The sequence below is a fragment of the Scomber japonicus genome, chromosome 16 (genome assembly GCF_027409825.1).
Source record: "Scomber japonicus isolate fScoJap1 chromosome 16, fScoJap1.pri, whole genome shotgun sequence".
NCBI lineage: Eukaryota > Metazoa > Chordata > Actinopteri > Scombriformes > Scombridae > Scomber > Scomber japonicus.
Window position 1 is genome coordinate 25230662 of NC_070593.1, and position 14957 is coordinate 25245618.

The window sequence follows — 14957 nt, forward strand, 5'->3', positions numbered from 1 at the left end:
ACTAACAGTGTGAGCTGAGTGTGCACTGTGTAGTCTCTAGACACAGTGGAAGACCCCATTATGGATGTGAAGACACGTGGAGGTGGTTTACTCCTCCATTTGGCCCAGATCTGTCGCTCCCACTCCAGTGGCTCCATTGAGTCTCATTCTCCTCCTCAGGAGAGGCTTTCATAACAATAATCCTCATCTCCCATTGCCATGGAAACACACTATGTTATGTTATTCTCTATATTTCTTTATTTCCTCCCCTGTAGCACAGCTCTCTGCTTGTGTTACAAGCACTGTGTCCAGACTGAGTGACTGCTCAGGGTCTGGTTGTACAGATTTTTGGATGACTGGTCAAATATGTCAGCATGTCGGCTGCAGGAACAGTAAAACAGATGTGGAGGACCGATGGCTTGGCCAGATGACCATCATTAGATAGGAGAAGTTTGTACATCGGTCAATCAGACCAGACATGAATCAAACTGTCATAGGTTGAGTGATCATCTCGCTGGAACATCATTTTTCCATCTCATACGATCAAGTATGAGATTTTAACCTTTAAGTTCTGCGTTCATTGCTGGGATACTGCAGTAAAACTAAACCAGAGCCCAACAAAAGACACGACCCCAAAGACCAAACATCTGAGCTTGTGAAAGACACCATCAGACGTAGTCGTCCAACAACCATCTCAAGAATAATCTATTCACAACATGTGGAAGGGCCCAGATCCAATGAGAAAATGCCAAATCCTCTTTTTCTCCTGGGTCGAAAAGCTGCAAGTTAAGAGGTTTTGAAATCAGGGATGGCTCCTTCTGCTCGGTTTCTTCCTCAGCTCATGCATCTGTGTCAGCCTCATCGCAAGCTCAGAAATTTACCCCAAAATAATCTGCGGGTCATCCATTCCTGTCGACCGTGAGGACTGCCGTGATTTGGGTAAGCGCTCCCATATGAAAGGCATGTTTGTATTTTATCCAGCAATACATGTGTCTGTTCACTTTCACAAATCTTCTTATAACCTTTGTCCATGTAAAAACTTTCTTTGTGTAAGAATTTAGGCCATTATGTGTGTCAAATAACCCGCTGGATCTTCAGAAGTGGGTTTTAGTTGTCATATAACAGAAAGGGCCTTAGGTCATTCCACTCTAGTGATACTGATTGAGGCATTCAATGTCTTGATTGCTAACTTATAAGCTTCTCTAATCAAGACAAAAATATACTGCAGCTACTGAGGTTTAATGGCTTGTGCCTTGCCAATGATTATAAAGGAACTTCGACAGTGAATTTAAGGTTAACTCAGGTCAATTGGCTGGAAACATGGGGGAAGGATCACCACTGGGAAAACATCTGCCTTGATAACAGTGAATCATTTCCTATCACAAATGGAATTTCACTTAATCTCCTGTATTGAATTTGACAGTTGGAGGAGTGATATATCCTGCAGGCGGTGAAGTTTAGCGTTTCCCGAGACTAAGACTCAACAGCGCCAGAAGCAGTTCGGTAGCTGCACTGTTGAACACATTGTTGAAAGAGAGGGAGACTGAGACAAGCAGGAAATCTAAGGTTGTGGAAGAAAGACAGAAGTGCTGAGATGGAGACCAAAATAAATCCATGAGACGGCAAACAAAGAGACAGAAAAGAGACAGAAACAGCAAAGCCTCAGTTCTTCCAGCTAAGCCCGAACCAGCTTGCATGGCAGATGAAACCCATAGCAGACTTCTCCACTCTGACAGCTGTGCCCTGATCCCTCTTCACACCATGGGTACATGCCAGTACAGCCATGCCAAAGCTGGCACCAGCACAGACTAACAACCTCTGCCAACAAGCGTGATCTGGGCACGAGATGGGAAGCATCAGACACGGGGGGTGGGCTGCGTGTAGTGGAAAAGATGAGCTTCTGAATTTGTGGAATGGGGGGTTTGGCGGTGGAGTTGAGGTAAGGCTTCATCCAACTATTAAGATGCCCTCCACAAGACTCAATCTCTTCCAGTTCCTATTCTTAAACCTGTTAGTTGGTAAGGATTATTAGCAACATGCAAAGAAAGAATCAGGATGTTTAGCATTAGAAAAAACATTATTCCAGGATTTATATTGTACCAATACTGTTCTGAGCCTCATTCATATATTTTTCATGTGTTTTCATGTGGTGCTTTCCTGTATGGTGTCTATTTCTAGAAACTGGCCTTCAGTCTAGCATCTATGACATCACAGAACTGGTGAACAGGCTCATTAAACTTTCAGTCAATGGCAACAGGTGGTGGAAATATGCAGGTTACCCAGCTACCTGTTCTTGATCCTGAAAATGTGCTAATATAAATTTGAATCTTGCAAAAATCTTTTATAAGTTAGTATTTTGCAAACATTCTCACAGCTGAATGTCAAAGTAGTTAGACTGCAACATGCAGTGGTACATGTGGTACAAAAGTGTAAGATTGAGTCATGCATTATTTGGCACGTGGTTCTTATTGCAGGAGCATTCGGTAGGCCTTATTGATCACTACTTGCACTACTGAGACAATTGAGGGGATGATGATTCCAAACCACAAAGACACACAACATGGTAAAGGTACCTGGTGAGATTCAATGGGAACATGCATTTACTTTGGATGACCCTCTAAGGCAGTGGTCTCCTACCCTGCTCCTGGAGAGCTACTGCCCTGCATGTTTTAGGTACTACTCATAACACACCTGATTCTAATAATTAACTCGTTATCAAGCAGCTGAAGCTGGTCAAAGGGCTTGATAATAAGTTAATTACTAGAATCAGGTGTGTAAGAGTGGGGAGATACCTAAAACATGCAGGGCAGTAGCTATCCAGGAGCAGGGTTGGTGACAACTGACCTAAGAAATCATCCAGGTTGCTTGCTCAAATATTCATATCGTTCTATCTTTACTCACCACTAATTCTGAGAATCGTGCATGCAGCTCCTCAGCAGGTGGCATGGGGGCACTGAACTCCAGGAGCTGCAGGGGCACGCTGTCCTTCAGGTTGATCTCCGGGGGCTCGCTGCTGCCGAAGCAGCACAAGAAGCCCAGTCCCGGCCGCGTCCTCTTCCTGGGGGGCATGGTGGCTGTGGTAACACAGGTGGCAGTGGTGATGCTGGACCAGGAAGGTATAGGAAGGGGCCAAGGGGCGGGGGGGGGAAGGGTGTGGAGAGGAGGACGAGGCTGCTATCTAGGGGGCATGATCTAGAAGAGAAAAGAGAAAGAGGGGAAAAGGTTACATAGAGATAGTGACAATCCAAACAGGGCTATGTTTGGTTTCCCCAGTGTCATTACGAATGACATGACAAGCATGTTTAATGTCACGCTGCATGACATTTTCATATGCAATGAATAATTCGTTTTATTCCTCATCACAAGAATAATTCAACCCCATTGTCAGTTCATGAACCTCTGGATATGTCTGGCCTACACATCCAGTATCTGGTACTGTACATGTTTCCGTGGAAAGAAATCATTTGCTGCGCAGGAAGTGAAGTAATTTATGTTTCCAGCAGCTCAGTTTTGTTTGGAATAAATACAGGAAGACACATGAGCAGCAACAGCCACCACAGACAAACAAAGGAAAAAATTCTGCTGAAAGAAACTCATTAACTCCATCATGAGAAAACTTAAAAGGAAGAAAATACACTAAATACTGGAAATACACATTGATTAACAAGTGATTTCTGGAAAGTGCTGTGCAGGAACGCCTCGCCAGTGAGAGTCTACCACCACAGATGGCACCAAAATCAAAAAGCAGGAACTAGATGGTTGCCAGTTTCAGTTAAAGCAGCAAGTGCAAGACTGTAAACAGCTTCCATCTCATAAAAAAGAATGTTTGGAAGGAAATTCATGCTTTAAAATTCCAAATCCCCCCCCCCCCTCCACCTTCTTTACGTCCATATGAACATGTGCCAGGATGGAGATGTTCATACAGTGTGGTGAGAGGACACAGAGGCAGCAGGGACCGCCATCATATCCTCATCTTGACATCGTTTGCTCTTTCGCCTCGACAAAGAAACCTCTTGTCCGTGAGGTACAATGGTGCCTGTGCGGTGTGTGCGTCTGTCTGTTGTTTGTGCAGACTTGAACTGAGCTGTGCCAACACTGTGCTCTCACTCCCTTCAGTGGAGTGGACACTGTGTATATGTGTGTGTGGTGAATGACACCCACTACAACAGGAGCAGAGGGTTGAATGGGCCAAGACACCCCTAAAGGATTTCCTCTATGCTACAAAAAGGATATGGGTGGTCTTCACTGTATGAATAATACACTCTTTACACTATATTATGTCCTATCAGGCATACACACACACTTGGACAATGTGAGCATACACCCACAGCAGCTCACAGAGTTGCCAAAGCTCTTCTTTATACGACAGTTTACAGCATTTGCGAATGAATGGACCTCAAGCCTGTTATGCAAATACGGCAGACATGCAAATCCAGCAGAAACATTTGACCAAGAAAATCAATTTTGGAGCCATTTATGTGAAATACAATAAAAATTTTCCATGAAGTTGCCAATACTGTTAGAGCACAGAACCAAGACTAACTGATGCAGGTTTTAAAAGGCAAATACTCCTATTCAGCTCCCAGATTTTATACCCTTACTGATATTTGTACATAACCAAACAAGCATTAAGTGATGGCTAGAGCTTTGCACCCATCTGTTTAATATGGCAGTGAAAGTTTATGACTTCAGTTTCCACAAGAAGCCACAATCTACTACATCTTGACTGAGCACAACTCTCTCCGCCATCACTCTCTCTCTCACACACACACACACACACACACACACACACACACACACTCACTCAGCGTAGGAGTTCTCACTGCGCCGCCTAAAAATAGCCGGATGGTAAATTCTTTATGAATGCGCCGGGCCCTCGACAGGAGCTTAAAGGAGGAAAAAAAATGAAAAGAGAAAACACCACATTTCCATTTTGCCTTTTCGTCTTTTTGCTCATTTGTTTTTTCCGCCTCCTTGAATCTGTCGTCCCACTCAAAGCAGAAGAGCAGAGCTGTGCGTAGCTACAAATGTACTGCAGGCTATTTTAAATGAAAAGCAATCAAAGGTTTTTTTTATCCTGGTGTGTTGAACATGCCCATGCAACCATCAGCATGCTTATTTATTAGTATTTCAATACAGTATCTTAAATGATTCTGTATGATCGCCTATAAATACTGTGACTGTTTCATAGCCATTGCATCAGAGTGTTCAATGTCAATTCTAGCATGTGTGGCATTTTGTAAATGTGTGTCTGTGTGAGTGGTACATTTGATACTGCGTCCGCTTGTGTGTTATGATAGCCGAGGTGTCAATTCCTGAACAGCCCCCCCATCAGGACAGGATTAACCTGAGCCCCTACTGAGCACCTGCTCCTCCTACTTTCTCTGCACTGTTTGCACTGTTTATGCAACATGTTGCCTTTAAGTACCATCAGAAGCTGCAGACTACAGATGGTATCTTAACTATATTTTGCACAATATCAACTGAAATAATAAGAGCGTTAAAAGTTTTACTTTGCTTCTCTGTGAGGCTGCAAGAATATGTAGAATAAGGAACCTGCCTGAAGGCCCTTATCTTAGTTTATACAGTGCTTTAGTGAAAGTTTATTAAAGTTTATTACCAAACAAATGTGCAGTTTTTACTACCCTAGTTTGTCATCAATAAGGTTACTGAACTGAAATCGATCAAATTACAGGTAGGAAATCCACGCTATTATCTCCCAAAATCTCTAATCTCATCTCAGTCTCATCTTTTCCTACATCAACATCCAACACTTTCTTTTTCTCTCAACAGAAGCACAGTTCTAACACACTAAGACTACTGTCACGTGTGCATAGGGTATTGTGCTGAACAAGTTGCAGAGATACTGCATTAACTTCTTCTAAACCAGATGTGGCTAAGCACGGCACGCTTACCACAATTGCATCAATGTACAGTATAAGCATATATGTGAGTATTCACTGTGGTTAGGCAGTGGTAAAAAGGAAACAGTACAGCACTTTAAAACAGTGAGATGACAGATAAAAAAGGGAGGCATGTCATACAGATTTTTTCCATACATTTACACTTGAACAAGCTCTGCCTCAGACTATTAACAGAGACAGCTTTTCATCGTTTTTATTACTGTTAAGATAAAGTATGAGCTGGTGCCAAATCTTTATGGTGGTGAATTAGTTATTGTTGCTGCGGACAGCTGGCGGAGCCTAATGGAAAGGAGGCCGCTCTACGGGGGTTTTAAAGCCATTCAGCAAAAAAAAAAAAAAAAAACGCAACCTAAACCTCCTGTCCGATCTCTCTGTGTTTATGTGTGTGTCTGCTTCTATCTTCACTCTCCCATAGAGCACCACGTGCGGGCAGTCTTCACTCAACACCAGTTCTGCTGGCCTGCTTCCAGTCTATGCCCAGAGAAAAGTAGGCCAAGGAATCCAAATACACACATAACCGTCTATACACACAGAAATACATATGAGGAAACATAAGGAACACTGGAGACTACTGTATGTGTAACATTTGTCACTCTTTATGGTAGAGTCACCACACAAACACAATCCAAATCGACCATGTCCACTGCCATATGTGGCCTGAGAGCCCCTCTTATCTCCCAGCTTTTCATTTCATCCCTCTGTGTCTGACTCGCTGTCATCTTCCATTATTCGCTGCTTTCAGGGTGAATGGAGTGACATTTTCCTCGGTCAACCCCCCTCTGACAGTAACATCTGTCATTTTTCCTCACCACCTCTCCTACCATCTTTAATTCCCCATTTTTTAAGTCTTCTTTTCTTTCCTGCTCATTCTTTCCTTCCTCGCTCATGCATTCCCTGCTTTAAAGACAGTTTTAATACTTTTCTTTAAAAAAAAAAAAAGAAAAAAAGGCGGCGGCAAATACTCTCATTTGCTTTCTTTCCATGGCTATTCTTTCATAAGAGCTGGAGAAAAAGACATGGTTAGCCTAGCTTAGCACAAAAACTGGAGGCAGCTAGCTTTGCTCTGACTGAGATACACCTGCCAACATTTCTAATGTTCACTAATTAACATGTCATGTCTCCTTTGTTTCCCTGTAAATACATAGAATTATTAAACAAATAAAAAGACATAGACGAAGTTACAACACATGCTAAAACTGAAGAAAGCTTAACTCACCAACTATATCTGGCTAGCTGCGCTACAGCCAAAAATGCTAGTAAGAAGTGCTGGGCAGACACTGTTACTAACAGACCACAATATTACAATTAATGTTCATGTTCAGGCCCTGCCTGTGGTTTTATGCTAAGCTAGGCTAACAACATGCTGTGTTTTGCTCTGTACTTAAGCATGAAATTGATATTGTTCTCACTCATTCTTATTTTCATTTTTTTTTAAATAAAAATAGATAACTTTTCTTTGAATTGCATTTGTTGTCATTATATTTTCTGTGTCACATTTACTTTGCTATTCATTTTCATATTCGCTTTTATTTCCTGTCAGTCTCTCTCTGGTCTTTGGTGTGAGTGACTTGTCACACATCCCGACACTCGAGACTGAGGAAAACGGAACACACATGCAAACAGACTTCCCTACATTTCCCTGCACATCACTGGGAAACAGATGTATGTATAGCTGAGCTATATGTCACAGGAAAAGGAAGCTATCACTGAAAGAGTGAAAGCTTCTGGATGTCTATAGCCTGGTGCTAATTAAAACCATCTGTGTGCATGTCAAAATTGGAGGTGCGGGAAGAGGTGCATACAGATTTGTCACTGCTAACTGCTTGTCATGACAGACAAGAATTTCTGCTAACATGCGCACACACACACACACACACACACACACACAAACACACAAACACACACCTGTGGAGAGCATAAAATCACACGACTTCTCTGCTTAGGTGCAGTTGGAACAAACACTCTGCGTCGTGTGCGCACAGCCATACAGTCACATGTGTTTAAATTCAGACACACCCACTCAAGATTCAGATGTAAGCGCATGCACACATGCAGTATTTGCATACTCACACACCAAGAGCCCTGAAGCAGAGAGAGAAGCCTGCTGGCTGCTCTGTGTTTGAAGGGTCTGGAGAGCAGCCGAGCAGAGAGAGGGAGAAAGCGACACAGAGATGAGAAGGAGGTGAAGGAGGGAGGGAGGGAGGCAGGGATAAAGGGAGATGCTGCTGCCACTTCTCATTCAGCCCACTACCTCATCGCCTCATCCCCAGCGCCGGGAAGTAGGTCAGTGGAGGAGGAGGAGGGAGCGGGAGTGAGGAGAGACGAGCTGCTGCTGCTGGTGCTGATGTATGTGTGTGTGTGTGTGTGTGTGTGTGTGTGTGTGGAGAAAGATAGAAGAAGAGGTGTATAGCTATGCAGAGATCAGTCTCTCAAACAGCTGTGCATGTGTAATTTCAATTCTAATCTGTCACACACACACACACACACACACACACACACACATACAACACAATGCTTTTAGTCCTGAATACAACATTTTTTAACAAGCAGACAAGAATCAAGCTCCTGTTTTTACCATCCCTCGTGAATACACACTGTTGGACCAAATCAAAAAAAGCTGCATCACTGTCTTTCCCTTTTTTTTTTACTCTGCATACTACACTCCTCCTTTATCCCCAAACACAGCTCCTGCAGTGTGCTTTTAAATGAACATGCTTGCTCACTCTCTCCTACCTCATTTTTTTACTTTTCCTGCTCACGTTCACACCCCAGTACCTCTACCTGCCCCCTACCTACTTTCACACCAAGTCAACGCCCTTGTCATCCTATTTGTAATACACGGATGGTTGAATGAGGTCTAATACAGTTGCAGTTCTTGCTCATGCCATTCAGATACAGTAAGAAGGATACTAGAAGCCAAAACTAGAAGCTGCAATAAATCTGTTAGAAACAAACAAGTACAATAGGCGATGGCAGAAAAGAAGCAAGATTTTAAAGAGGCACTGAATAAAAGATCAGAGGCAAGCCTGCAGCACACTTCTTTTTTTTTCTGCACACACATTGTTTCTGGGTCCCACAAATGAGGACCATTCCTCCGGAGTGCTGTGCCGTGGAGGAGGGTACAGACAGGCTTACGTAAGGGGACGATAGGGGAGCAATGCCACGTTGGCACAAGCAGGAACAAGATGCCAAATGCAGTGGGGATTAAGGGATTGGCATTGTTTTGGCAAAATATTGGCATACACCTGACGAGACACACACATGCACATACACAACTGACTAAGGCACACACACCAGTGTTGCATGACGAAATTGCACCAGACAAGAGATTTCAGTCCTGGTTGATTTGGAGACACCTATGATTATTGTGGAATAGCAAGTGCATTTTAATTATATAGTTCCAGGAGTTGCATTCAAAATGACAAATGTATCAATTACTGGAGGGAGTAGGAGTGGGTGCGGGGGAAGCTTCTTGAAGGATTATAACTGAAACAACCCATCATTTCCAATTTAGTTTTTGTAAATTCACCTTTCCCTTAAATTGATACAGCCACCCACAGAAGATAACAAATCACGACACAAGAGTAAAATCCTGACTTGTCTTTTGAACCACAAAGCCACTACACTGGTGGTATATGAGCATGCTGTGTGCATTTATTGTCACATGGGATTTCTGAGCACTAAAGATCAGGTTTTTGACAAAAGTCGGATGGATGGACACCAATGCAGATTTAATGTTGAACATGTACTGGAAGATCTCCATTGTGTTGTGTTGGCAGATGTCAACATGTCCCCATATTTATGAGTAGCCCTGGTTGTGTATTGGTGTGTAAAAATTGCATGTGTCCTTTGACATGGAAGCAAAGTACTAACACTCATTAATTTGACATGATGTAGCTATTCAACCCAACCATTGGACACATTGGAGCCATGCCACCCCTTTGGATGTTGGTGCCCCAGACATGCCCTCTCCAACAACCCCTACTCTGCCTTTCTACTGTCTGGCTGTCTGTCCAATGACTAATGGACCTATCCCCCAATTTTGGTCTCCCTCTCCAAAGCCACTGGCTCCAAGCCAAATCACCTGGGACACTGAAAACTAATTCTCCCATGGACTTCTACCGAACCCATGGCCCACCCACAGTTACTGCTTCAGGCCTTTGTGGAAGCCACATCAGTCTTGGCCTGTTAGGGTCAGAGGCCAGACTGTAGTGTTAATCAGTTACATTAATGCAGCATGTACAGTGTCCCCTCCATACACACACACACACACACACACACACACACACACACAAACAAAGTCTGTGCTGTCTCAAAGCAATGGCAGTGGCTTTATTCATGCATCACTTCCTCAATTGCACTGAGTTTAGCAGCATGGGTGGTCAATTTACACGATTTGTGTACTGAAATGACAATGTGTGATTTATCTGAGGCAACTGGCATGATAAATAGACAAGATCCATCTGCGATAAAAATAAGAAATGCAGAGCACCGAGCGCACCACACACATAGTGACTCGCATTCCTGAGGTGTGACATCACCCATCTATTCCAGTACACATCTCCGTGGTTAGCAGCGAGTTACAGCCTCAACTGACAAATGACCAGAGCTGTCAGTGGAGGTACTGCCATTATTTCACGGTACATTTGCATGCGATGCATTCCTGCGCTCGTTCTGAAAGCACACATTCTGCTCGGGATTTCATGTTGGAAGGCCCAGCGTTTCCATGAGTCTGTGCAGCAAGTGTATTTCTCATGTGAACCTGGACAATGGGCCAGAGGATTTGGTTTGGACAATTCTGCTGGGGCCTAGCAGGGTACGGTAAAAACAGACAGGGATAGTTCATTCCGCCTGTGCAATGTTAAACTTCCTCCCCAAGCTTCTGAGTCTAAGTGCATCTGATCTTCAATGGGACTGTTATTTTTAGCTATAACAGCAGGGTCTCTCTTCAAAACATTCTCGGCCTCTTTGATTGCTGTAGCAAACACATAAAATGAGAAGGGAGGAGAATGATATCAGAAGTAAAGTTAGGAATCTTTTTATTATCGCTTCTGACAGCAACAAACTGTCAACAGTGTCTTCTACCAAGTTTATGGGCACCATGTCGAAATAACATACAGTTAGCTATGACAGGCTTCCTCTGCAGACACTCTCCAGAGGTTTGAGGCAGCTGCTGATAAGAGCTGTCTGTGCTCTTACTGTGCCTACGTGCATCTTCCAGGAAGAAGCTCAGGATCAGAGGATCTGAAACGCACCCTTTCCCTTCGCCCCCCCACTCTTTTCAACTATTCTTCCCAACCTCCCTAATTCCTTTGCCTCCTTCAATCGCTTCCTTTCTGCCCTGAAATCAGATAGGGGATAGCCGCGAGGATGAGAGAGCTGAAAATCTATTCAGCTGTTGCACTGGGGGGTGGGGGGGGGGGGGGGGCTTGCCTTCAGATAGTGTCACCTGGACATTGTCAAGGGCAAAATTGTCATGAGTCACAGGTGAAACATGTATTAGTGAAATGATACTTCTGAACTTGAACAATGGACTTCAAGCGAGTAGAATTTCAAAAGCACCTCATATTTCTAGGCATTGTATATAACAAGTATTAACAATTGCGACAGTACAATGTTAAGGAGGTGTGGTTGAGTCTGTTCCATGAGGCTGTCATACAGTATAGGGCCAGCACTGTGTATAATGTAAGGAAAAAATGAATGAGTTAAAGTACCTCCACTTAAGTTGACCACAACCACAATTATTATTAATTACTTTAATAGCTCATGGTTAATACTGTTGCTTAAATATTTCCAGACTGTCTCCGAGGCAAATGCAATCACGTTTGGACTGAGAGACATTTTTCATTTTCTTTTGTTTACAAACAGCTCTTGTCAGACAGCCAATGGACAGGTTTACACAGTGGTTAATTATATTGTATATTGCAGACTGTACCTTGTCTGGGTGGTGAACACTTTCATCCATGCCTTCTTCACCAGGAACTTCATTGCTTTAAAATCATTCCAGACAAGCGGCTCCAATTGATCCTGATGTGCATATTGTGTCTCTCCTAATGGATCCATCCATTACATTAATTTCTTTATAATAACAGCGAGAAGCCAGATCTCCACTTTCCACGAATGGCAGCCTTTCAATATCACATCATAAACTCCTAAACTGTCAACTCTTTCACAGCCAACATTCAAGAATTCTCAGAGGTCTTATTGGCTTGTAGCCTCATTCAAAACAAACATATAAGCACTGTTGGTTTTTGCAGGGCCATGAGGCACAGTAACCCACCTCACCCATAAAGAGGAAATGCCTAAACTAAACCACTGGAAAAAGAGGAGGGGGGGGGGGGGGTTGGAGATGTTTCCAATCCTCTAGGGATGTCATTAATAGCATTAGTTTTAGTTCATTTAGTTCATTTAGTTTGATTCATGAAAAAAGAAGTCATTTCCTGATGTGAGGAATGTTCACAATGGCGCAGAAATAAAAAGGGGGTTTGTTAGAACTGTGCTTTTAGACTGCGTTTTTTCGCTTTGATCAAAACAAATGTAGTAGCTCCATATGTCAGCGTTAGGGCCCTAACCACGCACAGTTGCCATTTGAAGCAAATTATTATAAACATGTTAAACCCCTTCATAAAAGCCACGAACCACAGACACGAGTTGCAAGTACAAACATTGAAATAAGAACCTGTGCAGAAGCAGAAGACTCGGTGATCATCATGACAACCATTTGGAAGCCTGACAGGATAAAAATCACTTTTCTTCAGACACCTTTCTGATGCTTTATTCAAACATGCATCGACTGTATATTCCACCTCACTTAACATGGTTTCTCTTGAGGTTTCAGCATGTGTAGAAGTAACTCTATTCAGAAGGTCATCCACATGTTGCACAAGGAAAGTCCACCAGTTGCTTCGTGGGACTCTAACAATACAGATGTTAATGTTGGCTCAGGAAGGAGGTCATATCAAGGGGGGCGGGAGGACTAACATCAGAAGCATAGACCCACTGTTGACCCACTTCTCCATTGGCCAACGGGCATATCTTCGCAAGTCTCTGCTCATCAAATAGACCGGATCACTGGGATAACTACGCTATTAATACTAGGAATGGGGCCTGACTTCCCAAGAAAAACAACACAATAGTTCCTAATGTCAGTCGCCAAAAACAACCTATAGTTATGTTTGTTAGACAAACGCTATCTAGCAGCTGAACTAATTATGAGAAGTGGTGCAGTTTACATGATGTCTATATAAAGTGACAAATGTCCATGTACAGAGGCGGCAGGTTGAGTGGTTGGTTACATCCTAACAAAAAGTGGACTTAGTGGACTTGGCTGCAGGAGAGCACTGTTTGCGAACCCTAACCCTAACCCTTCCTGTTTCCAACTCCGAGTCAAGAGTCTTGGGGCTTTTTTTTTAAAACCACAACTACAATTTTCATGGTGTTTACTGTTGCTATGTGGCTGTAGGTTGCCTATCTCTAAGGAAGTAGTAACTTTGACCCACACCATGTTTCAAGTCATTATTTTAACCCAAACCATGATCTTTCCCTAACCCTTAACAAGCGGTTTTTGTGCCTAAACCTAACCGGACCTTAACCACACTGTTGTCACATCATAAAACATAATCATTTTTGATTTGATTTGTAGCAGTTTTGGAAAGCACAGACTGATTAGAAAACACTCCTACCAGTCATTCTGGAATGTTAGGTCAAACAATATTTGGTCGCTTAATTTAGAGGACTTGTTAGGGAATGAGAAGAAAGTTGGCCACGCTGCATTCCATAGGCCCCCACATTCCCACATATTAACAGGGCTCGGATTGAAATCTAATACTTGGCATCCCTTTCCCTCGAACCCCAAAGCACTACCCTGCCGTGTCAAATCGTTTTCTTATTTCATATGGGAGGAACGCGCCAGAGTCACGAGCTCCGGGTCTAACTAAAGACATGTTATTATATGGTGGAAAAATTTTTTTGGCACGAGTACAACCTCAGCGCTGGTTACCATGACTCTCAAGAGGGAAAGGGATGCTGGACTTCCCAGAGATTCCATGTTCTTCAAACACCCCAGAGTCTCATCTTTTTGAGGGAATGAGCCATTTCCATCAATGCAGTGCACTCATCCAAATTACACAGATGCTTGAGAAGATCCACGGTTTATGATGATGAAAGGGGCAACTTTTTAACTTTCAAGTGACACAAAACACTGATTAACATGCTATTTAACAATTAATTTCCATCACATTTATGCTGACAACACCACTCACTGGTTAGCTCAGCAGTTCACAGCATACATGAGTTTGGCAGCTTGCCATTGTTTGGCCTCTTGTCCACTGCACCAAGGTTTAAATATGTCTGTCTATGTCTGCGAGTGGACTGGGGCACTCTATATTGTGCATTGTTAAGCTATTAATCTTGCCTGGGTGATAGGTCAACAGCTGCACCATAGAGGACAGAGGGCTTCTGGGTAATGTCTGGAATGCTCTTCTAGGACAGTTATAGCTACGTACATAGGGACAGCCCTCTGAAGTGACCAGCATTTTTTTAAATAGCCTGCAGTAATACAGCACTGAATTGAGGCACTGTAAAGAGGAGATATGCTTACACATCATAAGCCCCAGAAAGTGTGTCACTGGCACAAATACAATAGTGCCATTTGACACACACTCAGTGTGGGGACTTCCAGTAAGCGAGAGAGTGGAACAGCAGCCTTTCTCCTAGAGTTTCGTCCTGCAGACACTGTAACCACTCTACTGTAAATACAGGATGATGATTATCCCAGCCAAAAGATCCGATAGTTGAATTTAAGCAGCTTTGCAAACCTAGTCTCTTTTTCTTTTTCTCCCTATCCTAATGAGGAGGCCGTTGAGCTGCCAGTCAGCAGCAGGGCTGAAGCGATAAAGGGTCGACAGTCGCTCGCTAACTCTCCCTCACGTTCCCTCTAATCCTGAGAGAGCAGTTCATGCATCCGTAATGGTCGATAAAATATGAAAAGCCCTGAGAGCGCTGACGGCAGCAGAGGGTGTGTAAGCATGCAACGTGTGAGTCCTCAACTTTCGT

At 43.3% G+C, this 14957-nt stretch overlaps 1 protein-coding gene across 1 annotated transcript in view; it reads right to left on the reverse strand.

Moving 5' to 3' along the window:
* The window catches only part of daam2 (dishevelled associated activator of morphogenesis 2), a 62319-nt gene extending 59176 nt beyond the window's left edge, over window positions 1-3143 (reverse strand). Inside the window, exon 1 of the mRNA XM_053335634.1 lies at window positions 2881-3143. Within this exon, the coding sequence (XP_053191609.1) occupies window positions 2881-3048 (168 nt within the window). The 5' untranslated portion in view covers window positions 3049-3143. The remainder of the gene's footprint in view (window positions 1-2880) is intronic.
* Between the last annotated feature and the right edge of the window lie 11814 nt (window positions 3144-14957).